At 42.7% G+C, this 25,230-nt stretch overlaps 1 protein-coding gene across 2 annotated transcripts in view; it reads right to left on the bottom strand.

Moving 5' to 3' along the window:
• Positions 1 to 6,046: 6,046 nt before the first annotated feature.
• Positions 6,047 to 25,230, bottom strand: part of CENPC (centromere protein C) — a 219,715-nt gene continuing 200,531 nt past the window's right edge. For both annotated transcript variants that reach the window (XM_033914837.1, XM_033914846.1), the window contains 3 exons: positions 24,114 to 24,268; positions 14,218 to 14,308; positions 6,047 to 6,645 (listed from right to left, as the gene is read on the bottom strand). In XM_033914837.1, coding sequence (XP_033770728.1) covers positions 6,554 to 6,645; positions 14,218 to 14,308; positions 24,114 to 24,268 — 338 coding nt within the window. In that variant the 3' untranslated portion in view covers positions 6,047 to 6,553. The remainder of the gene's footprint in view (positions 6,646 to 14,217; positions 14,309 to 24,113; positions 24,269 to 25,230) is intronic.

The raw sequence follows: 25,230 nt of genomic DNA, 5'->3' as shown, positions 1-25,230 counted from the left end.
TTGTCTGATCATGGTGGCGTGTGGATTGAGTTACAATCTGATGAACAAATGTATTCTAAACCTGTTTGGAGATTTGATAATACTTTGTTGATTCAAAATTCCTTGAAGATTTTAAATTAAAAATGATTGAATTTTTCCAAAACAATACCTCTGCAGATATAAATATAGAAACGCTATGGGATGCATTTAAAGCAACCATGAGAGGTAATATTATTTCATATTCGGCATATATTAGAAAACAAATTAAAAAACAATTTTTTGATTTAGAGAAAGAAATTAAGATATTGGAAAATAAATTAGTTAATATGTGGGAACAAAGTACTTTACAAATTTTATTAAAAGCAAAAGCCAAATATAATGAGTTATCTTCTCAATTTGTAAGGAAAGATTTGTTTTATCAGCAAACTCAATATTATGGAAACTCAAATAAGGCGGGGAGATTACTAGCAAATTATCTTAAAGCAAAAAAGAGGAAAATAAAAATTATTGCAATTAAAGATACACAAGGAGGTACACATTCTAAAATTGAAAATATTTTACAGCAATTTTTTACTTTTTACAAGGACCTGTATTCTTCTGAGTCTTATGGAGATAGAGAAAAGGATGGTTTAGAATTTTTAAATTTAATTAATGGACCGAAGATTTCTGATCATATAAAACGAAGTTTAGAAGAACCTATATCTTTTAAAAAATTAGAAATAGCATTGAGATTTCTTAGAGTTGGATCCGCTCCAGGTGGTGATGGTTTTACTGTAGAGTTTTATAAATCATTTCAAAATACTCTTTTACCATATTTGTTAAATTTATATCAGTATCAACTGACTAAAGGTTGCATTAAAGCAGGGGTCTCAAAGTCCCTCCTTGAGGGCCGCAATCCAGTTGGGTTTTCAGGATTTCCCCAATGAATATGCATGAGATCTATGTGCATGCACTGCTTTCAATGCATATTCATTGGGGAAATCCTGAAAACCCGACTGGATTGCGGCCCTCAAGGAGGGACTTGAGATCCCTGCATTAAAGGTACTATGGCTGATTCATTAATAATTGTTTTGCCAAAGCCAAACAAAGATTCCACTTTGGTTTCAAACTACAGGCCTATCTTGTTGATAAATGTGGATGGAAAACTTGTTGCTAAAGTATTGGCTTTACGATTAGCTAAAGCTCTCCCTTTTATTATTGATGTTCACCAAACAGGAATTGTTGCAAAAAGACATTCTTCTAATAATACTAGATTGGCTTTTCATACTTTAAATTTAACAAAAAACATTAATGATCCAGCTTTCTTAATTTCTTTGGATGCAGAAAAAGCCGTTGATCGAGTTGAATGGACTTTTATGTATCAGGCATTAGAATGGTTTGGTATAGGTTCTGGTTTTATTCAAATGATTCAGACATTGTATAGCTCTCCTGGTGCAAGATTATACATTAATAATAATTTGCCAGTTCGCTTTAACTTGCGGAGGGGGTTAGACAGGGTTGTCCATTATCTCCTTTGCCTTTTAATGTTGTTCTGGAACCCTTAATAGCCATTAATCAAGAAAAGGTATTCCTTATTCGAATTGAGAATATAAACTCTCTGCTTATGCAGATGATATACTGCTTTTTTTGAGGAACCCAGAAACTTCCATTCCGTGCTTACTTGAATTGATAGAGCAATTTGGACAGTTTTCAGGATATAAGATCAATTGGAGTAAGTCTGAAGTTATTCCGCTTAATGTCCATTGTATCAAAGGTTTATTTGAATCATTCTCATTTGTTTGGCAAGAAGATGGATTAAAATACTTAGGTATAACTATTACAAACACAATAAAGGATACAGTGAAAGAGAATGAAAAATTTTTATTAAGAAAAATAACAAGAGATATGTGAGCAATGGAATCCTTTACATCTTTCTTGGTGGAGGAGAGTCCAAACTATTAAAATGATGATACTGTCTGTGGTTTGTTATCAAATGAGTATGATACCAGTTTTTTTTCAGGGGTCCTTTTACAAAAAGTTGAATGGTATTCTTACAAAATTTGTTTGGTTGAGTAAAAGGCCTAGAATTGCTTTAGTATCTCTACAAAAGACAATTGTGGAAGGAGGGGTAAATTTTCCAAATTTTTATAGGTATCATCAAGCCTATATTTTAAGACAGGGTATGTATTGGATCCTCCCAGAGCTCATGGAGACTGTCCCAGATTGGTTGTATTTAGAATGGCGGCTCCTGTTTCCTTTACATTTGTCTCATCTTTTTAGTATAAAATTGCCTAGGAAATATAAAGAAAATAGAATTTTGATGGATACATGGAGAACTTTATGTTATGTTAGTAACTTATCGCCCAATTTCTAAATCATTAAATCAATCCATTTGGCTAAACTCCAAGATTAAAATTGGCGAATTTCAAATTGTCTGGAAGCATTGGATTATTGCAGGTATACATACTCTGAATGATGTTATTTTAAATGGTAAACTGCTTGATTTTTCACAGTTGCAGCATAAATATGGTTTAAATAAATTACAAAGTTTTAAATGGTTGCAGCTAAAGCAGGCTATTCAGGAGGGGTTCCCTGAATGGAAAGATCTTAATACACAGTATAATCTGGAATTCCTATGCTTTCAGGCAGATTTCTTGGGACACCAAGCCGCGCAGTGGTATAAATTGTTATATGGATACTTGAATAAGAAACAAAAAACTGGTCTTAAAGACATTTGGAGCATTGAGATCAAGCACCAAATTTCTGCTTCTCAATGGCCACGAATTTGGTCTTGGAGAATAAGATGTACAATGTCAGTATCTATGAGACAAACTTGGTTCTTTTTATTGCATAGAGCTTTTTGGACCCCAGTTCGTTTACAGAAGTTAGATAGCTCTAAGTCAAATAGATGCTGGCACTGTAATCTAGATGCTGGGACTTTAGATCATTTAATTTTTTTTTGTCCTTGTATCAATGCCTTTTGGAAGTCAATTTGGTCCCAAATTAATTTACTGTTAGAAAATCATGTTGCCCTATCCTATGATACCATTTTATTTGGAACATGTATGAGATTAAAGAGCCAGATTTCAGCAAGTAATAATAAACTTCTTTTAATAATGACGGGAGTTGCCATTCAGCATATTACCAGTACCGTATTTTCGCGGATATAACGCGCACCATTGTAAAACGCGCACAGGGGTATAGCGCGCAGAAATCACGATGATATGTACAAAAACTTTTCTATACCGCGCTCAGGCATATAACGCGCATGCTGCCCGACTCTCCTCTGGCCACCCCGACTCTCCTTTCGCTCTCCCCGACTCTCATCTGGTTGCCCCGACTCACCCTGACTTTCGGTGCACTGCCCCGACTCTCCTCTGGTTGCCCCGACTCACCGTTCACCCGCCCTGACTTTCGGTGCACTGCCCCGCCTCTCCGTGCCTGTCCCCCTTGAAGTCCTGTCCCCCCTTGAAGGTCTGCCTGTCCCCCCTTGAAGGTCTGCCTGTCCCCCCTTGAAGTCCTGTCCCCATCCTGAAAGCCTGATGCCCCCCCTCGACGTCCGATTCTTCTCCCCCCCTCGGCAGGACCACTCGCACCCCCACCCCGAAGGACCGCCGACTCCCCGACAATATTGGGCCAGGAGGGAGCCCAAATCCTCCTGGCCACGGCGACCCCCTAACCCCACCCCGCACTACATTACGGGCAGGAGGGATCCCAGGCCCTCCTGCCCTCGACGCAAACCCCCTCCCCCCAACGACCGCCCCCCCCCAAGAACCTCCGCCCGTCCCCCAGCCGACCCGCGACCCCCCTGGCCGACCCCCACGACACCCCCACCCGCCTTCCCCGTACTTTGTGTAGTTGGGCCAGAAGGGAGCCCAAACCCTCCTGGCCACGGCGACCCCCTAACCCCACCCCGCACTACATTACGGGCAGGAGGGATCCCAGGCCCTCCTGCCCTCGACGCAAACCCCCCTCCCTCCAACGACCGCCCCCCCCCAAGAACCTCCGACCGACCCGCGACCCCCCTGGCCGACCCCCCCACCCCCCTTCCCCGTACCTTTGGAAGTTGGCCGGACAGACGGGAGCCAAACCCGCCTGTCCGGCAGGCAGCCAACGAAGGAATGAGGCCGGATTGGCCCATCCGTCCTAAAGCTCCGCCTACTGGTGGGGCCTAAGGCGCGTGGGCCAATCAGAATAGGCCCTGGAGCCTTAGGTCCCACCTGGGGGCGCGGCCTGAGACACATGGTCGGGTTTGGCCCATGTGCCTCAGGCCGCGCCCCCAGGTGGGACCTAAGGCTCCAGGGCCTATTCTGATTGGCCCACGCGCCTTAGGCCCCACCAGTAGGCGGAGCTTTAGGACGGATGGGCCAATCCGGCCTCATTCCTTCGTTGGCTGCCTGCCGGACAGGCGGGTTTGGCTCCCGTCTGTCCGGCCAACTTCCAAAGGTACGGGGAAGGGGGGTGGGGGGGTCGGCCAGGGGGGTCGCGGGTCGGTCGGAGGTTCTTGGGGGGGGGGGGCGGGCGTTGGAGGGGGGGGGGGTTGCGTCGGGGGCAGGAGGGCCTGGGATCCCTCCTGCCCGTAATGTAGTGCGGGGTGGGGTTAGGGGGTCGCCGTGGCCAGGAGGGTTTGGGCTCCCTTCTGGCCCAACTACACAAAGTACGGGGAAGGCGGGTGGGGGTGTCGTGGGGGTCGGCCAGGGGGGTCGCGGGTCGGCTGGGGGACGGGCGGAGGTTCTTGGGGGGGCGGTCGTTGGGGGGAGGGGGTTTGCGTCGAGGGCAGGAGGGCCTGGGATCCCTCCTGCCCGTAATGTAGTGCGGGGTGGGGTTAGGGGGTCGCCGTGGCCAGGAGGGTTTGGGCTCCCTCCTGGCCCGATATTGTTGGGGAGTCGGCGGTCCTTCGGGGTGAGGGTGCGAGTGGTCCTGCCGGGGGGGGGGGGATGTATCGGACGTCGGGGAGTCGGCCGGGCAAGAGGGCTTGGGCTCCCTCTTGCTCCGATCGTGGATGCGGGTGCGGGTGGGAGCGCGTGCGAGCGGTCGTTCGGGGTGGGGGTGCGAGCGGTCCTGCTGGGGGGGTGAATCGGGCGTCGGGCGGGGTGGGAACTATGTTTAAAAACTTTTGTATACCGCGCTCAGGCATATAACGCGCGAGGGGTATGCGCGGTACGTAAAATCACGTATAACGCGCGCGTTATATCCGCGAAAATACGGTAATTGGAAAGATTACACTAGGCTCAATTACTCCTTTTGGTGGAATTCAGTATGTCATATCTATAAAATGGAAAGAATAAATGCTATACAGAAGGGGAATTATAATAACTTTAAAAAGATCTGGGGGCCATTGATTGCATATTCTAATGATTAGACACCTTTCTAGTACAAGAGTATAATTAGTGTGGGATGGGGGGGTGTAAGATGGGAGATTTACTTGATTCATTATTATTGGAAGGGATGGGAGGGGAGGGAGTTCTTTATATACTTGTGAAAATGTTGATAAGACTGTCAAGTGATTTGTATGAGTTCTCTGATATAATATTATACACTTTATGAACTGAAAATGAATAAAGATTTAAAAAAAAAAACCCAAAACAGTTAAATTCTTAGCAATTGTCAAGTTAGAGGCCAATCATATGACTTTTATCAATACTGAATCTAGATGACTAGCGAAACTCCTATATTGAAATGTTATCAGCAGAGAAAGTAGCAGTTTTTGATGTAGATGTGAAAGAGGTAGACACTGAGACTATGCCAAAGATGCATTCCCATTTCTTTGTGAAACCCTGGTGTCTGGGACACTTCTTTTGACAGGTACTACAACTAGGATTGATGAGTTTGTTCTTGTATATCATTACTAATAATGACTAGGCATTCTAAGGCATTGTATCCATTCAATATGGAGAACTGTGATACACATGATTGAAGCATACACCATTTTGAAGGTATGGATAGTTTCAATGGCATAGAAAACAATTAAATGAAATCAAATTTTTTTAAATTAAAATAATCTCAATTTATACTGCTTTAGGTCACACTTTTGAGCACCATAGTGTGGTTAATTATCGCTGCACTTAATGGAGGAAAACATTTTGAGGCATTTTGATAGCTTTATTGTAATATTTATATTTACTGAATGATGAAATTTGATCTGATCCCTTATAGCCAAAAAATAAAAACAGTGTAGAGAAAGTAATCCATTGGGAACTGTGGATTAAAATGAACTGACACGACTCAGTGAAATGAAAGTGACACGACATCTGAGTGTCTGAAAAAAGTGCTCCATTCCAGACTGCTGTCAATAACATGAGATTTGTGCTGTGGTTGTCCTTGGAGGACTTAGTTGATTTTTACCTTTAGTTATGATCAAATGAGTACAACAAATCCTATCAATACATTAACAGTAATATTTACACCAACAGTCCACTATATCTCATTTACAAATATTCGGTAGACATATTTAATAAAACAATACCACAAGTTTTTGACATTTTTATATTATAAAGATAAACCACAAACTGTTTAAACTTTTATATATAAAAAAAATCTGAACAGATACAAACCATATACATATTCTTCTAAATTATATTCACTGTGTTCTTTTCTAGTTTTCTGGTACAAATGGTTCACCTTTTATTTGAGTGTAAACAAGAACTGCTTCTTCATTCAGGAGATTTCTAATATTATACATGTTACCTAATAAAAAAAAAATTAAAGAGACTTAGATTTAACAAGGCATACAAGCAGGAAAATAAATGCTTTGTGAGGGGAAAACATTTAAAGAGGAATTTTCACATTGGAACAGTAAACAAGCACTGATCTCTACACTTGCAACATGAAAAGTACTTTTTGATTATTTCTGTAATTGTAATTAAGAATGAGAAAGCAGAACATCATGAATCCATAAGACTTCACACTCCTTGAATGAAACTGTTTTTCAGTCATAGCTCTTCTCCAGTAGATAGGTGAGACGTTCTAGACCAGGCCTGCACAACTCTGGTCCTCGAGGACTGAATCCAGTCAGGTTTCGGGATTTTCCCAGAGAATCTGCACAATATCTATTTGCCTGCACTGCTTCCATTGTATGCATATTGATCTCATGCATATTCATTTGGGAAATCCTGGCCTGGCAAGGGCTGAAGTTGTGCAGGCCTGTTCTAGACAGATGGGTAGTATCCCCATGACTGCGAGCCACTGCAGAAGGAATCCACTACAAATTTTTCATTTTGCCTCTGCTATACCTCACTGGGCTCTTTAGCTCCACATGCAGTTAGTACCCAGGCACCAAGAGCCACCCAATAAATGTGATGTAGCTGCACCTGTAACAACAGGCTTAGAAACAAACTCTTCTGCTCAAGAAGTAAAATCAATAGTAATGTTAACCACCAACAAAGGCTTCAAAGAAGCTCAGAAACTACTCCCATATAAAATGGAAACATATACAGTGATACCTTGGAATCCGAACGTCCCAGAACTCGAACAACTTGGAATCCGAACTAGTTTTTAGAGCAAATTTTGCCCCAGAATCCGAATGCTGCTTTGGAATCCAAACATACGCCCCGGACAATGAGGAAAAAAGACTGGAAAATTTAACGTGCCAAGCACCCCTCTTCACACACATTCAGGGACCGGTTCCGTTCCCTCCCCTGTGATCCCTGCCATCTCTTCCACCCTCCCCAGCCTGGCGTTATCTCCCCCCACTTCCGTGATATGGCCACTAGCAAAGGGAAGAAGTTTCGTCAGGTGCATGCATATGCAGGAGGAGGCGAGTTGTGGGGCGTGTTGTGAGAGACAAATTAGAGGGTGGGAAGTTTATGAGTGAAAGATGCTGGATGATGGCTAGAGCTTTAGACTCATTCGTTATCAAGATTCACTTTACCTTTCTCTTACTGTACCGTATTTGAGTGTTCTGAATTACAAAAAAATCCAGTGTATTTAGGGCTCCTTTTACAAAGGTGTGCTAGCCGAAAAATTACCGCCTGCTTAAAAGGAGGTTGTAGTGGCTAGCGCGCTAAAGTCGCTAGCACACCTTTGTAAAAGGAGCTTTTAGTGTTAAATTATTTGAAAATCTGAGTTTGTGGGACCAAGGAACGGATTAATCCAGTTTCTATTATTTTCAATGGGAAAAATTGTCTTGGAATTCAAACATTTTGGAACTCGAACGGGGTTCTGGAATGGATTAAGTTCGGATTCCAAGGTATCACTGCATACAGAATTCTTCCCAGTCTCCAAGGGCTGACAAGCATCAAAGAATCAGCTTGAAGAAGCATAAACAGATTGAAACAGTAGGTAGGTGCAGGAAGGACAGGGCGGAAGTCTAGAATGTCTTACCTATCTACTGGAAGAGAGTTTACCAGGGTAAATATCTAATCTCTTTTTCCAGTGCAATAGGTGAGACATTCTAGACAGATGGGTCATACAAAAGCAGTCCCCAAAAAGCTAGGATGGGCTTGCTGTGCCGGCAAGGCAGAGTCCTGTTTTGTCACCACATCCACTCTGTAAAACTTGGCAAATGTGTGTAGGGAAGACCTCCTCAGGGGAGACAGCTCTAGCTCGACCCATAAAGAAGCCACACTCCTAGTAGAATGCGCCTTGACAGAAACAGGGGACTGTTCCCAGAAAGAATGTAGGCTGGCGAAATGGCCCTACAGACAATAATAACAACTTTATTTTTATATACCGCAACACCACAAATAGTTCAGAGCTGTTTACAGAGGAAGAGACTGTATACAGACAGCGGTAATACAAAAAACGTTCAAAATTACATTAGCATGTTAATCGAGTTTATCTGGGGGTGTTTTAGGAATGCATCAAGGCAGAAGTGGAGTCAGAGAAATTTGTCAAAGAGATAAGTTTTGATTGACTTTCTGAAAGTTTGATAAGAAAGTGCGTTTGAAATAAAGTTGGTTAAACGTTTGTTCCATTTGCCTGCTTGGAATGATAGTGTTCAATCAAGAAATCTCTTGTAGATGCAGCCCTACAAGGATGGCAAGGCGAACAAGTAAGCACTACGTGTACAGGTTGTGCCTGGAAATTCAAAATGGTGAGACAGGTAGATTGGGGATGAACCTGTTATGGTTTTGAAACAAAGGCAAGCAAACTTAAAGATGACCCTTGCTTCCACAGGCAGCCAGTGTAATTTGTTTGTAATATGAGCTTACATGATCCAATTTCTTGAGGCCAAAGATGAGATGGACTGCAGCGTTCTGGACAATTCTCAGTTGTTTGATGGTTTTCTTAAAAGATCCCAAGTATATGATATTGCAATAGTCTAGGGTACTTAAGATCAAAGATTGAACCAGCAGTCGAAAGAGAGGAAATCAAAGTAATGTTTAATGGTACGAAATTTCCATAAGGTAAAAAAAACATTTTTTAACATGAGCGTTGGTGTGATCCTCAAAAGTCAGGCTTCGGTCCAAGATGACACCACTGACTTTACTGTAGAGTTAATTGGGTTGTCTGACCCATTTAATCTCAGAGAGGTGTTCGTGATCTTGCTATAAGAACTTGCCAAAAAAAGGTTTTTTTCCAAATTCAGGTTTAGTTTAAATTGGTAGTCCATTGTTCTACCTTGGTAAGGACAGATGAGATGAATTGTTTTGTCTCTTGGGTCAGTGAGGTGTTGGGAATAATTATTGTGATGTCTTCCGCGAATATATGATTTCAATTTTAAATCGGATAGCATATTTCCCAATGATGCCTTGCAGATATTGAAAAGTGAAGGGGAGAGTGGGGAGCCCTGAGGAACTCCGCAGGGGTTACTCCAAGCCTGAGAGAAAGTTTCTTCACTGTAAACCTGGTAAGAACGTTTTTTTAGGAAACCTGTGAACCAATTTAGTACCTGAACAGAAATGCTGATGAGTCAAGGCATCTAAGTAAGGTGTCATGGTCAACGAGGTCAAAGGCACTGCTCAAGTCAAATTGCAGTACCAATGCACTTTTGCCCTGGAAAAACAAATGGAAAAGATGATCAGTCATGGAAGATAAAACTGTTTTGGTACTGTAATTTGTACAAAAGCCAGACTGGGAATTGTGTACAATGTGGAATTTCTCTAAATATTTCATGAGATCGATGTTACATTACATTACATTAGAGATTTCTATTCTGCCATTACCTTGCGGTTCAAGGCGGGTTACAAAAGAGATAAAAAATGGAGTGTTACAATGGAAGAACATTTGTCCTTCCATTAGTTTAAGAAAAAATGGTATGTTGACGATGAGTCTGTAGTTGGCAGTCAGGGAAACAGACTCCTTAGAATTTTTAATAGCAGGAGTCACAAGGATGTGACCAAGTTCCACCGGAAATTTGCCCATGCACATACATGAAGAAACCCAATTGAAAAGTTCAGGCTTGAAGGGGGTAGGAGCTGATTACATAATAGTCAGTGGGCAATTGTCCAATAGGCATTTGGATTTTACATAGTTTGCATAAAGTTTTAGAAATTGGTTCCAATCTGGATTTTTGAAATGATTCCAGATCATGTTGACAGGTAAACTTTCTTTTTCTAAGGCAATTAGTGACTAGTAAATCTATGCTTGAACCTACAAGAGACGATATCAATTTAAGGACTTTTGTAGCAAAATAGTTAGCTAAATTTGCAGCCTCCTTTCCCCTCACTGTGCTGAAGATCATTAGTGACCTCCAGACAACGTAGAAGCACTCTGCGTATATCCAGTTTCAACAAGCGATGTCCTGGAACCAGTAGGCCGGAAAGGTAGGCAAACGCACTTCCTGATTAACATGGAAAACTGAAACCACCTTTGGCAGGAACCATCCATAGGGAAACCCCAGTCTCTGAGATATAGAGAAATGATTCTCTGCAAGAAAGAGCCTCAAGTTCCATGAAGTAATGGCAACGAAAAAAACGGTACTGAGTGTCAAATCCAAAAGGGAAGCATCTCAAAGGGGCTCAAAAGGAGCCTTGGTAAGGCTAGACAACACCAAGTTAAGGTCCCAGGAAAGGATAGGTTATTTAACTTGTGATCTGACACGAAGAGCACCCTTCAGAAATGTAGTGACATCAGGATGAGATGCCAACGAGGACCAATGATCCCAGGATCTAAAACAAGAGAGCCTGACTACCTGAACACAAAGAGAGGAAACAGTGAGGCCCTTATCCAGAGGGAAGAAAGATGAGAATTAGAGAATGACACGGGGAAAAAATCTGTCCCCGTCACCGCCCCGTCACCGGCCCACCATCCTCTGCACCGCCCCGTCACCGCCGTTCCCTTCACCGCCCCGTCACCGTCACCGCCATCCCTTTCACCGCCCCGTCACCGCCACTGCCATCCCATTCACCGCCCCGTCACCGTCCCCGCTGCATCCATATAAGCCTTAGTACTGTAATATTTAGCTTATTCCTTTCTTATAAATCAAAGTTCCTGCTGCTGAACTAGAGAAAGAGATGTTCGGCTGGCAGGGCTTTGTTTATAAATTTTTATCAACACAACTAATATACTATTTTATCCTAAAGCAAAAAATAAATAAATAAATATAATTTTTTTTTCTACCTTTGTTGTCTGGTTTCTGCTTTCCACATCTTCTCATTGAATTCCTTCCATCCACTGTGTGTCTTCTCTCTGCGTCTTCCATTTGCTGTTACTGTGCCTCTCCCTTAACCCCCCACCCAATTGGTCTAGCACCCATCTTCTTCCCTCCGCTCCCGCATAGTCTGGCATCTGTCTTCTTCCCACTCTGTCTTCCACATTTCCCTTCGGGGTCTGTTCCTCTCCACCCTCCTTCAATGTCTGTTCTATTCCTTTCCACCACCACCCTTCCCTCCCTCCTTTACCATCTGTTCCTTTCTACTACCCTTCAGCTCCTCTCGCGTGGCCTATCTACCTTCCTTCCTCTTATTTTCATGGCACGTTACAATGTAATTTGTGCAAGCCACTGGAGCCTGCAAGCTCGGTCCCTGTCCCATCCCCACAAACCATCTCGCTTCTGTGCTCCTATTTTCTCCATTTCTAATATCTCCCCTATGTATCTGTCATTGCCCCCCCTGTGTCCATATACCATCCCCATGGCATGTCCCCTTTATGTCTCTGTCCCTATGCCCCATGCACATAATTTCCCCTCTTTCTGTTACCTTCCTGTGTCCAGATTTCCCCTATCTTCCTCTTCCATACCAGTGTGTCTCTTCTTTTCAACCCCATCTAGCTTTTTTCCCTCTTTCTTCCCCCCCCCCCCTGCTTCTAGCATCTGGCTCACCTGCCAGTCCTTCCCTTTCTTTCCTGCTGTGGGTTTTTCTTTCCGACTTCATCCCCTTGGCCCAGAATCTCTTTCCCTTTCACTCCCTCCTTCCAATTTGAGCCGGGAACACTAGCGATCGCACGGTCCCCGCAGCTCACACCCGCCTGCCCAATCGATTCTAGTGTTTAGCCAGCTCTCTCCCTTCTCCTCACCTTAGTTTGTAGATTTTCTTTTTCGGCGACCCGCACGCTATCAGAGAGCCGCACACGCGCGGCTGCTCAGTGTTCAATCTTCTGCTCTGCTGCAACTTCCTGTTTCCGGTTGCGTCAGAGCAGAAGATTGAACACTGAGCAGCCGCGCGTGCGCGGCTCTCTGATAGCGTGCGGGTCGCCGAAAAAGAAAATCTACAAACTAAGGTGAGGAGAAGGGAGAGAGCTGGCTAAACACTAGAATCGATTGGGCAGGCGGGTGTGAGCTGCGGGGACCGTGCGATTGCTAGTGTTCCCGGCTCAAATTGGAAGGAGGGAGTGAAAGGGAAAGAGATTCTGGGCCAAGGGGATGAAGTCGGAAAGAAAAACCCACAGCAGGAAAGAAAGGGAAGGACTCACTGCGGGGACAAGACCACTGCGGGGACAAGACCATTCACCGCCCCGCGGGCGGTGAATGGCCTTGTCCCCGTCGCCGCAGCGACTGCTAGTTTTCTTCCCCGTTTTCGGCGGGTGACCCGCGGCTAAAATGCAGTGGCCGCGGGTAAACCGCCACCGTGTCATTCTCTAATGAGAATCACCAAGATCGGAGCTGAAGGTGGTTCCACTTGGTCCTGAGTGCACAAATGTTGAAAGGCCTTCCATGCCTTAGCGTAAGCAGTAAAGGTGGATGACTTCTTAGACTTGAGAAGAGTATCAATAACCACAGCAGAATATTCTTTAGGTTCTAAGGCTGCATGCTCAAGAGCCATGCCATAAGAGCAAAGCGATTCAGATCCTTTATGCAGACCAGACCCTGTGTAAGCAGATCTGGATGCATGCTCAGCCAAAGGCTGCAACCCCTGTGCAGACGCATCAGATCAGTGTTATCATGGTCTGCAAGGACAATCTGGAGCCACCAGAATGACACAGACCTGATGGACCGCGATGTGCCGAATGACCTGACCTATCATTGGCCAAGGGGGAAAGGTATACAGAAGAATCTCTAGAGGCCACGGCTGCACTAAAGCATCGAGCCCATCGCTTCCGTGGCTCAGATCTTTGAATGAAGAAGCAATTCGCTTTCTCGTTTCTTTCCATGGCCATGAGGTCAAAGTGGGGCCAACCCCAGTGCCGCACTATGGCTCAGAATGCCGCTGTGGACAGCATCCACTTGCCCAGATACAGAGTGTTCAGAGGAAATCTGCCTGAACATTGTTAACTCCCACTTCATGCGCTGCCATCAGTGCTGGGAGGTGACGTTCTGCCCAATGAAAAAGGTGGGCTTCCTGAGCCAGAAGGGTGCTCTTGGTCTCTCCCTGGCGATTGACACAGGCTACAGCTGTCACATTGTTGGAGAAGACTCTGACCGCTTGGCCCTCCAGAGTCTTCTACAATCGCATCAGAGTTAGCTGAATGGCTCTCAACTACAACTGGTTGACTGACCATTTCCTCCGAGAGGGTGTCCAACACCCTTGAATAGGGCAATTGCAATGGGCTCCCCATCCCCGAAGTCTGGCATCTATCATCACCACAATCCAGGAGGCAATTCACAGCGGTATGCCCCTGCAAAGCGACTGTGGGAGAAGCCACTTGTCCATGCTGGCCCGAGCTTCCAGAGTCCAAGGAAGTCAGGCCTGTAAGGAATTTCTGTGCGGAGCCCAGTGAGAAAGCGTGTTGAAGAAGATGCATGTGTACCCTCACCCAAGGAACCACATCCAACATGGCACTTGTAAAGCAACCATGCCTGAGAAACTCCCTAATCCCCTATTTGTCCTGTTCATCTGTTTGATTAGATTGTAAGCTCTACTGAACAGGGTCTGACTCTTGAATGTTTTAATGTACAGTGTTGCATACATCTAACAGTGCTATAGAAATGATTAGTAGTACCTGGTGGAATGAAGAAATGATCACCAGATTTCAGCTTATAGTTTGTACAATGTAGCGTAACCAGCAGCTTGCCACAAACAATGTAATATACCTAATTGAGAAACAAAACATGAGTACTTTTTATTATGCATATTTTTTAACTTCTATGAAAATTGACAGAGCCAGAAACAGATCATTTTGTTTAAGGATATACAAGTCATCTCAGTTTTAAAGGTATGAAGAATAAAATTAGACTTACTCATGAATTTTTGTTAAAAACGTAATATATCTTTATTAATCTGATAAGGGAAGATTAGGCACTTATCTCAATAATCTTTCTTTTAACACAGCATATAAATCCTGAGAAGTGGGTTAAAGCCTCCAAATTGTGAGCTGTTGCAGAAGGGAACAATATTTTTTCTTCAATCCCACTTCCTTCCTCATTGGGCTGTACTGTCTTCTCTTCAGTTTGTACCAAAGCATTCGATAACAACTACAATAAGAAACATAAGAAGGTACAGGGATCTTCTGTTCTGTAATAAGTAGAATGAACAATGTTAATCAAAACATATTATATAAAACAAGGTGGAACAATCAAGCCACCTGAGTGCAGCCAGCACTAACATGTATGGAGTTTGCATACTCTCAATTGCATTTGTAACTCTAATATGTTATAGTATTCATAATACTCGACTGGCACAAAAAGATCTCCAGTTCTGGACGACATATTTGTCCGAGCCATTAAGTAGTCAAAAAATTATATTGTCAGGACGAGGGCATCAGTACTCATATGCTGTATTAACAGAAAGCAGATTATTGAGATAAATACCTAATCTTCCCTTATGTTACACTCAACATACAAGTCCTGAGAAGTGGGACATATCAAGAAAGTTCCTGGAATTTAGGGTGGTGCAGATGAGCCTGCCTTTAGCACTGAAGATCCAAAGGCAGATTCCTTTTGTGCTACTAAAGGCATGAAATGTGGACCATGTAGCCACTCTGTAAATCTCCTTGGGCAGAACTGCCTGGACCTCTGCTCATGAAGAAGCTACACTTCTCATGGAATGAGCTTTTAAAGATAATGGTGGCTGTTTACCACAGCCAATGTACGCTGGAAATATCACCATGCAAACCCATCTAGAGATAGATGCCTTAGCCACTGGCTTACCCAACCTGGACTTACTAGTTAGGACAAAAAGATGGTCTGAGAGACAAAAATCATTTGTCACTTTAAGATAATGGAGAACTCTCATTATATCCAGTACTTTCAACAGTCTGTCCTGTTTCTTTGAACCTGTGGTTTGAAATGTGGTAAGTGGGCCTCTTGATTGATGTGAAAAGCCAAAACTACCTTTGGCAAGAAGAAACCGTGTGAAAGGAAACTCCAGTTTCTGTCACCTTAAAGAATGGCTCTCGGCATAAAAGTGCCTGCAATTCAGAGACTCACCTTGCCATTAGAAAGACTGTTTTGACAGTCAGATATAGCAGAGATGCATCTTGTAAAAGCTCATACGGAGCCCTACTAAGACCCTGCAACAAAATGTTAAGGTTTCATGTTGGAAAACGTTGTCTTACCAGAGGATGAAGTCGGAGTGCCCCCCTTCAAGAATCTCACTATATATGGATGACAGGCCAGTTACTTGAACCTTGAGAGAGCCAATAGCTAGACCCTTTTTGAGTCCAGCCTGAAGAAACGATACGACTATTGAACTCTACAGGGTTCCACATTGTCCTTAGCACACCAAATTTGAAATGTCTTCCAGGTCTTAGCATATGTTGCTACCACTGCTGGCTTCTTAGCTCTAAGGCAGGGATGTCAAAGTCCCTCCTTGGCCACAATCCAGTCGGGTTTTCAGGATTTCCCCAATGAATATGCATGAGATCTATTTGCATGCACTGCTTTCATTGTATGCTAATAGATCTCATGCATATTCATTGGGGAAATCATGAAAACCCGACTGGATTGTGGCTCTCGAGGAGGGACTTTGACACCCCTGCTCTAATGAGAGTAGCAATAACCACCTCTGAAAAACCTTTCCAGCTAAAACTATGCCACAATATCAAAGTGTTCTGGATTTTCCATGGGTACCAGACTCTGTGACAGTAAGTCTAGATGTACAAATAATTTGAGACTTTTGTCTCTGTGCAGATGCACCAGATCCACATACCAAGGCCGTCGTGGCCAATTTGGAACTATGAAAATTAACAATCCTGAATGGAGAATCTGGCCTATCACAGGCCATAGGAAAAACATGTACAACAGCTCTTTCTCCAGCCACGGTTGCACTAAAGAGTTCAGTCTGGCATTTCTGGACTTGGATCTTCAGCTGACAACACAGTTTGCTTTCTTGTTCGCTACCAAGGTCATCAGATTGACAGTTGGTCATCACCAATGTTGCACAATATATTGAAAGACTGTCTAGGAGAATGACTCCCCCGGCCCAAAGTCAGCCTGTACATTCTCCATCCCAACTACATGAGCCCCAGAAATCACCAATGGAACAACTGGACCTCCAGTCTTAATGAAACACTCATGGTGTCTTCCTGCCAATTGACATATGCCACCACTGTGGCACTATATGAAAGCACCCTGATGGCTTTGCCTTCCAGGGATCTCCCTAGGATCTGTAATGTAAAATGTATGGCTCTCAGTTCCAGTCTGTTTATCAAGCAATTCTTTTGAGAGGGAGTCTATCGACCTTGAACTGGATGGCCATTGCAATGGGCCCCTCAGCTGTAAAGACCGGCATCTGTGGTCAGGATCACCGAAGATGTTATCTGGAGGGGCATGCTTCTCAACAGACTCTTGCCAAAGCCACCAAAGCAAGCAGCATTGTGCTTCCTCTATCCAGGCCAGCTGCATCTGCAGGGACCAGTGGATAATAGGGAATCCTGTAGTGGATGCATATGAGCCTTCACCCAAGGAACCACCTCTATGGTTGATGCCATGGACCCCAATACTTTAAGATAGTGTCACGCCACTGCCACTGGCATTGTCAGGAGATCTAAAATTTGTCTCCAGATCTTCTGTCTGCATGGCTCAGGAAGAAAAACATGGCCTTCTGCTGTATTGAATCAAATTCCCAAATACTCTAAGGATTGGGATGGTACTAAGTGGCTCTTCCAGAACTTGACTATCCAACCGAGGCTCTGTAGTAGTTGGACTACTTTTGCCACTGTGTAGCATAAGAAGAAACGGTGATCTGCTAGCAGTCACAGTGGCAATAACAAGAAGCAGACCAATTTGTTTCAGGAAGTAAGCAATTTATTATATGAGCTCCTTTTGTACAACACTGGATTACCACCGGACATGTTATTGATGACATTAAATTTTTTTGCTATTAAACATGCTCCTACTAGATGGCAAGGCAACAATATGGATTTACAGTTGCTTCAATTTGAACAGAAGTTCATTTTTTAATTTAACACTTACACCTGTTAGCTTAAATGCAGAATTAGATCTTAAACCTTTTTCTTTTTTTTATAAGAAATGCCTTAAAGTTGCTGGAAAATTTTTGTTTTCTTACATTATGTGACTGTTTTATTTACACAAAAAAGTATAACCCTATGGACACAACAGTTGCCAATACGTCCAATGTACAAAACAATCTGTAATTGGCTAAACTGGATAAATTCTCAGGGGGACTGTTTAGCCTTGAAAAAATAGAAATGTAAACTTATGGAAAAATATTAGCGGACATCAGTATGAGCTCTTAAGCTGTAAACGAAGGGTTTTCTGAGCTCAGGCAGCAACTCATAGGTGACCAGCACCAGACCAAAGTCTAAATAAGCACTGCCTCATACATCATCATCATCTTGTTTTATTTAAACATATTTGCACCTTTTCATTTAGATTTTATGTTTAGTGTTTGTGGAATTTTACATTTTTTATTCAGAGATATCAGTTGCACTCTTTACTTAATATTTAAGTTCATCTTAAACCTTTAATTATTCGGAATTACACAAAGCCACTTTTTATTGTAATATTATTTTTACTGACAGTATATATAGGGTGGTTCTCCGTGGATACGCCAATTCTGAAGTTATTAGTTTAGGAGACAGCAATTTTTGCCGTTATTTATGGCATCAGCATGTATATACATTATTCAAACTTCTTTCACACATTTCTTAAACTCTATCATATTGATGTCGTTTCTACAGCCGATCTTTTTTGTATTTCACTATCTAAAGGTGACTGTTTGAAATGCTCAGATCACATATGTGTAGCTAGGTTACTGTTTCTCTAATTTTTGTTGAAACACCCAGATTTTATCTGTGTATCTTGGAAATACTGTTGCCTATCCATGACTGTATTATCAAACACTTAAGACAGAGTGGCTCTCTTGGAGCTCATTAAGCTGCTCTTTTTACAGGCAGTTGCATAGGTCTAAATAATGCTTGTGCAGACTGCAAATATAGTAAGTTTTGAAGAAGGCTGTTGTAACTACTAATTCAATTTTGTCATTTACCATTGCATCAACATGCATACACAGTGTTCTCCCTAGAGCCTTTTAGCCAGGCGCTCCGCCAAGCTAATTTAGATGACCGCTCGGCTGTCATCTCAGCCGTGAATCCTGCTGCTGCTGCTGCTCAAACATTTTAAAAAACATACCCTCTCACCGGCTTGGGGATTCCCAGGCTGACCCGGTACAGCCTGAAGAGCCGTTGGAAGTTGAATGTTTGACTCCCGCCTCTGCCTGATTTTTTTTTCTTTATAAAGCGCCAGCAAGTGACTTGAACACATGCTCCAGGGTTCTAACGGTAACGCTGTATTGGGGGGGGGGAAGAGATAGATGTCAGACCAGGGGAAAAGAAGGAAGGAGGGAGAGAAATGAAGGAGAGGAGATGCCAGATAAGGAGAAGATGAAAGGAGAGGAGAGAGATGCCAGGGCATGGGGGGAGGGAAGGGAAACTAGGAAGACATAAAATGCCACACCAGAGGGAAAGGAAGGAGAGGAGCTGCCAGAGCAAGGAGGGAGAGGGAGAGAGATGCCTGGGCATGGGGGAGGGAAGGGAAGGAGATAGAGATGCCAGACCATGGGGTGGAGTGGGAAGGAAGGAAGGAAAGGAGAAGAGAGATGCCAGAGCATAGGGAAGTGGATGGAGACAGAAAAATGGAGAGAGGATGAAACTGAAATGAATCATGTACAAAGGAGAGAAAGGGAACAGGATATACAGTTTATTGAAGGACATAAAAAGAGGGAAGATGCTGTATGGAAGAGAGAGAGGGCAGACACTGGATGGAAAGGGCAGAGAGGATGGACAGTGGATGGAAGGGGCAGAGAGAGAGAGTGGACAGTAGATGGAAGGGATGGGTAGAGAGACAGGGCAGAGGCTGGGTGGAAGGGGCAAAGAGAGAGGGCAGATGTTGCATGGAAGGGAATGAGGACAAACACTGTATAGAAAGAAGAGAGCGAAGAGAAGATGATTGAAGCAGAAACGACAAAAGGTAGAAAGAAAATTTTTTGCTGCTTTATGTAGAATCAAGTAGTATTGTAACTGTATTGATAAAAGTTTATAAATAGGAAATGGAAATAAGGTAATTTTTTTGGGCTCAGGCAGCAACTCATGGGTGACCAGAACCAGAGTCTAAATAAGCACTGCCTCATACATCATCTTGTTTTATTTAAACATATTTGCACCTTTTCATTTAGATTTTATGTTTAGATAGTTTTTGTGGAATTTTATCTTTCCTCAGGTCAGGACAGGATACCATAACAGCAGTATACTGTACTGTTATGAAGAAAGATTTGGCCTCTGAAAGCTAATTGAAAAATGGATTAGTCCAATAAACTGGTATTTTCTTATTTCTCGTTATTTCTTTTATTTCTATTTGTTAATTTGTAAAGTGGTGATTGTTACGTATCAGTTTATTTCAAATTTATATCTACTGTCTTTATATTTGCAAGGTATTAGGGGACGAAAGAAATACTGTAGACTAATGTGTATAAGATGCAGGCTATATTTATTGTACCAAATATTAATGCAGTTACTGGTATCACCTTACTACAAACCAAGGGACACAACACGGTCCGTATTTCGGAGAACACACCTTCTTCAGGGGTCCATGGTTGATAAGTTTTAGAATTAACCGCAATAAAAATGGTATAATACAAATGCCTGTGTGAATGTATAATCATGAGCCAGCAGTGCAGAGCAAGAAATAAGGATCAAATTGTTTCTGTGGTGTTGCATTGTATGCAGAGTCTGGTTTCCTGGCGTTTCAGTTTAACTTTTGTCTACATATTTCTATTTTTAGTTTGTGATTATTCCATATTGGGCGAGGATGTTTCTGTGTTCTTTGTGTATGAAAAGGACATGGTTTTCTTTTAGCATCGACTGTACAGGATCAATTGATGTGCAGGATCTGGCTTGTTTAGTTTTACAATACGTGTGTGCTCACTGCAGTGTTTAAGATGCTGCCTTTTCCTAGGTGCACACCCTTATTGTGTGACTCATGGAATATTACTAAAAATAACCTTTTTATATAGAGGAGGGGGTTGTTAAAAACTGATCAGCACTGGGACACAGTACTACAGGGATACAAACTATACAGAAGAGTCAGAGAAGGGCAGAAAAGTGGAGGTATTGCCCTATATGTTCAGGATGGAATAGAAACTGTTAGAGAGGCTACGATGGAAAGGACAGAGAAGCTGGAGTCCCTCTGGATCAAGAATCTTAGACACAATGGTGCAAACACAAATATTGGCCTTTACTATCGACCCCCAGGACAGACGGATGAGACAGAATATAAGATAGGTAATGTAATAACCATGGGAGACTTCAATTTCCCTGGGATAGACTGGAACCTGGGAACCTCAAACTGCGGCAAGGAGACCAAGTTCCTGGAAGCACTAGGGGACTGCTTCCTGGAACAAATGGTGTGAGAGCCAACGAGAGGAAACGCCACCTTGGACTTGGTCCTAAATGGCATTACGGGACCGACAAAAGAAGTAGAAGTTACGGTCCCGTTGGGACGAGCGATCACAACATGATCAACTTTAAACTTGACATCGGGAAAGGGAAACGTACCAAAACCTTATCCACGACCTTAAACTTTAAAAAGGGAAGATACGATAGTATGAGAGCCATGGTGAAACAACGGCTCAAGAAAAAGATGGACAAAGTTAAAACGGTAGATCAGGCACGGTCCCTACTGAAAAATACTATCACGGAAGCACAAAATCTCTACATTCCGTGGATTTCCAAAGAAAGGAAAATTAAAGGCAAAGGATAACCGGCATGGCTTACTAAAGAGGTGAAGGAAGCCATAAAAGAAAAGAAGGACTCCTTTAAAAAATAGAAACGCATGAAAACAACCGAAGCTTGGAACAAACACAAAGATGATCAGAAGAAATGTCACAAGGTGGTGAGAGATGCCAAAAAGGACTATGAGGAGAAAATAGAGCAAGAGGCCAAAAATTTCAAGCCCTTCTTTAGATACGTAAACGCAAAAGAGGCGGTGGGACCGCTGGATGATCAGGGAAGAAAGAGTACATCAAGGAAGACAAACAAATTGCAGACAGACTAAATTCCTTCTTTGTGTCTGTCTTTACAAAGGAGGATGCTGCAACAATACCAGAAGCAGTGAAAGTGTTCAAAGGAATAATAGAGGACAGCCTCACCACAGTAGAAGTGGACTTGGACCAGATATACTACCAGTATGACAATCTTAAAAGCGACAAATCCCCTGGACCTGATGGAATTCACCAGAGAGTCTTAAAAGAACTGAAGGTTCTGTTGTAGTTCCTTCCTATTTCTCCTACTGTAAACCGCGTCGAGCTCTACGAACGTGGAGATGATGCGGTATACAAACCTAAGGATTAGATTAGATTAGGTTGAAATCGGAGAGCTTTTGCAAAAACTTGCCAACCTGTCAATTAGAACTGGACAGATACTGGATGATTGGAAGATAGCGAACGTCACGCCAATTTTCAAAAAAGGATCAAGAGGAGAACCAGGCAACTACAGACCTGAGTCTTACATCTGTCCCTGGAAAGATGGTTGAAGCACTGATTAAAGATAGCATAGTCCGGCACTTGGATACACACGACCTGATGAGAGCCAGTCAACATGGTTTCAGGAAAGGGAAATCATGTTTGACGAATTTACTTCAATTTTTTGAGACCGTGAACAAACAAATTGATAGTGGAGAACCGGTGGACATAATATACTTGGACTTCCAGAAAGCGTTCGACAAGGTTCTACATGAAAGACTTCTCAGGAAACTACAAAGCCATGGAATAGAGAGAGATATACTAAGATGGATAGGCAAATGGCTGGAGAACAGAAAGCAGAGTGGGCATAAATGGGAAGTTCTCAGATTGGGAGAAAGTGACTAGTGGTGTGCCCCAGGGCTCGGTACTTGGGCCCATCTTATTTAATATTTTCATCAATGACCTAGAAGAAGAAACATCCAGTGAGATCATCAAGTTTGCAGATGACACAAAGATATGCTGGGCAATCAGATCACAGAAGGATAGCAAGGAAATCCCGAGTGACTTGTGTCAGTTAGAGAAATGAGCGGAGAAATGGCAGATGAAGTTTAATGTGGAAAAGTGCAAAGTAATGCATCTAGGCAGAAAGAACAAGGAACACGAGTACAGAATGTCAGGTGCAACTCTGGATAAGAGCGAACAAGAAAAGGACCTGGGCGTACCAATAGGTAGGACCCTGAACCCGTTGGCACAATGCGCGGTAGTGGCAAAGAAAGCAAATAGAATGTTAGGTATGATAAAGAAAGGAATCACGAGTAGATCGGAGAAAGTTATAATGCCGCTTTATAAGGCAATGGTCAGACCACACTTGGAATACTGTGTCCAACATTGGTCTCCCAACCTAAAGAAGGATATAAAACTGCTGGAGAGGGTGCAGAGATGAGCAACAAAGCTAATAAAAGATATGGAGAACTTGGAATACGAGGAACGACTTAAGAGACTGGGATTGTTCTCCCTTGAGAAAAGGAGACTGCGAGGGGATATGATCGAGACTTTCAAAATACTGTAAGGAATCGACAAAATAGAGCAGGAAAAAAATTATTTACAATGTCCAATGTGACACGGACAAGAGGACATGGACTGAAGCTAAGAGGGACAAGTCCAGGACAAATATCAGGAAGTTCTGCTTCATGCAACGAGTGGTGGACACCTGGAATGCTCTCCCAGAGGTTATTGCGGAATCCACCGTTCTAGGATTTAAAAGCATACTAGATGCACATCTCCTTACAAGAGGCATAGAGGGATATGGGTGACTAAAATTACACCAGGTGTACACCTGGCTGGGCCTCCGCGTGTGAGGATCGCCGGACTTGATGGACCGAAGGTCTGATCCGGAGATGGCAGTTCTAATGTTCTGTCATATACAGTATACTAGGTACACCACTGGATTTAACGACCCTATTCTAACCACCAAATTTCCCCATCCTGCCACACCCAGCTACTTTATCATGCCACCCGGCTGGAAAAAATTTCTGGGGAGAACACTGCATACAGTATCTGAGGGATGCACAAAACTTACCGATCGTGTCCCAATCATCGCTAAACCGGTTTGACCAGTTTAGCGATGGATCGGATTGGATTCCTCGATGCACAAAACTGCCCACCGTGCGTTTTTTACCCCGATCGCCCATTTAATGATCCGATCTGATCCATGCAAATTAGTAAAATCCCATTCAAAATAGCCAAGAGACTGATGCACAAACATCGCTTGGCTATTTAGCATCGGGTTTAAAACCCGATTGCTGTAGACCTGTCGGTAAAACTGGGTTAAAGCCGCGCTAATGCTTTGTGCATTGGCTTCTCAGTAGTAGCTAGAATTCTGAGACTATTAATTGTTCTCTATTAGGAATTTATAAAACCATCTCTATTACAACAAACAGGTCAAGAAAATGTTTGCATACATATGCATAATATACTCACTATTGTATCAAGGCAAACAAACTGAAGGCTCTTCTCCACAAAAGGTCCTAATATCAAAGTGCCAGAAGAAAATGTTGGTAGATTGAAGCATTTACTAATGGCAATTAAGTCTGCTGGACAGTGATATGGGCAGCTTTCTGCAGTTTTAACACACACTAAGAAAAAAAGAAAGCAAGACGTCATAACTAATATTCATAAATACAATTAACAATCTTTGGTTAGAAACTTTGATGTGCAATAAATGGTGCTTGCAATTGGAATGTTTAGTTGTTGGCTTTTTTTCCCATCAAAATTTTGTCAAAATACAAAAAGAAAAAACAAATCAATATCAATATAATACCATTACAACAATTCAAGCAGAGAAATTCCCATCACAACTTAGAAAGGTCAAATATGAATAAGAAAATAATTTCTCTTGGTTTGTGTTACAACTGAGTAAAACAAGCGGAAAGATTATAAAAGGAGGAAAGAAAAGAGGAGGAAAGGCTACTGAGGGGTTGAAGAGAGAAGAGAGTCATATATCAAGCGAGAGAAAAGGAGGAGGCCCCACAGAGGCTGAAGAGAAAAAAAGAAGAAAAATGAAAGGTAAGTAAGCAGTACTATATGCAGAACTAGGTAAACTTTAGAGAGAATCCAAATAACCTTTAAAGATGGCCCATTTCATGTTGACTTTGGTGTTTAGAGGCATAGTGGCAGAGATTAACATTTTGTGTTTATGTTGTAACAACACAAACTGGAACCAAAAATGTACATTAAGCAAGTCAAAAGATTTCCAATTGGATAGTAGTATAAGTCTCAGAGCAATGATGAGAAGTGTATCAAATAAAGAATGTTGAGATGCAGAAATATGAATAGAAGGAGCCTCTGATTTCAACATGATTACACTAGAAGATAAGTCGGACTGAAAGTTAAAAATTAGTTGGATAGTAGACCAAACATCAGTCCAAAAATTTTTTCAAACAGGGACATTCAACAATCATATGCAGTAGAGTACCTGGAAGCAACTTACAACTCCAACATTGGAAGGAAGAAGGCCTGCTACGTGTAGTTTTTGAGGCGTCCAATTCGTTTTATGATGTAAGAAAAACATGGATTGTATCGAGTTAGCAGAGGGGAT

The sequence above is a fragment of the Geotrypetes seraphini genome, chromosome 1 (genome assembly GCF_902459505.1).
Source record: "Geotrypetes seraphini chromosome 1, aGeoSer1.1, whole genome shotgun sequence".
In the NCBI taxonomy this organism is placed as follows: domain Eukaryota; kingdom Metazoa; phylum Chordata; class Amphibia; order Gymnophiona; family Dermophiidae; genus Geotrypetes; species Geotrypetes seraphini.
Note: the sequence above shows the minus strand (reverse complement) of the source record. Positions and strands in the feature narration are given on the sequence as shown.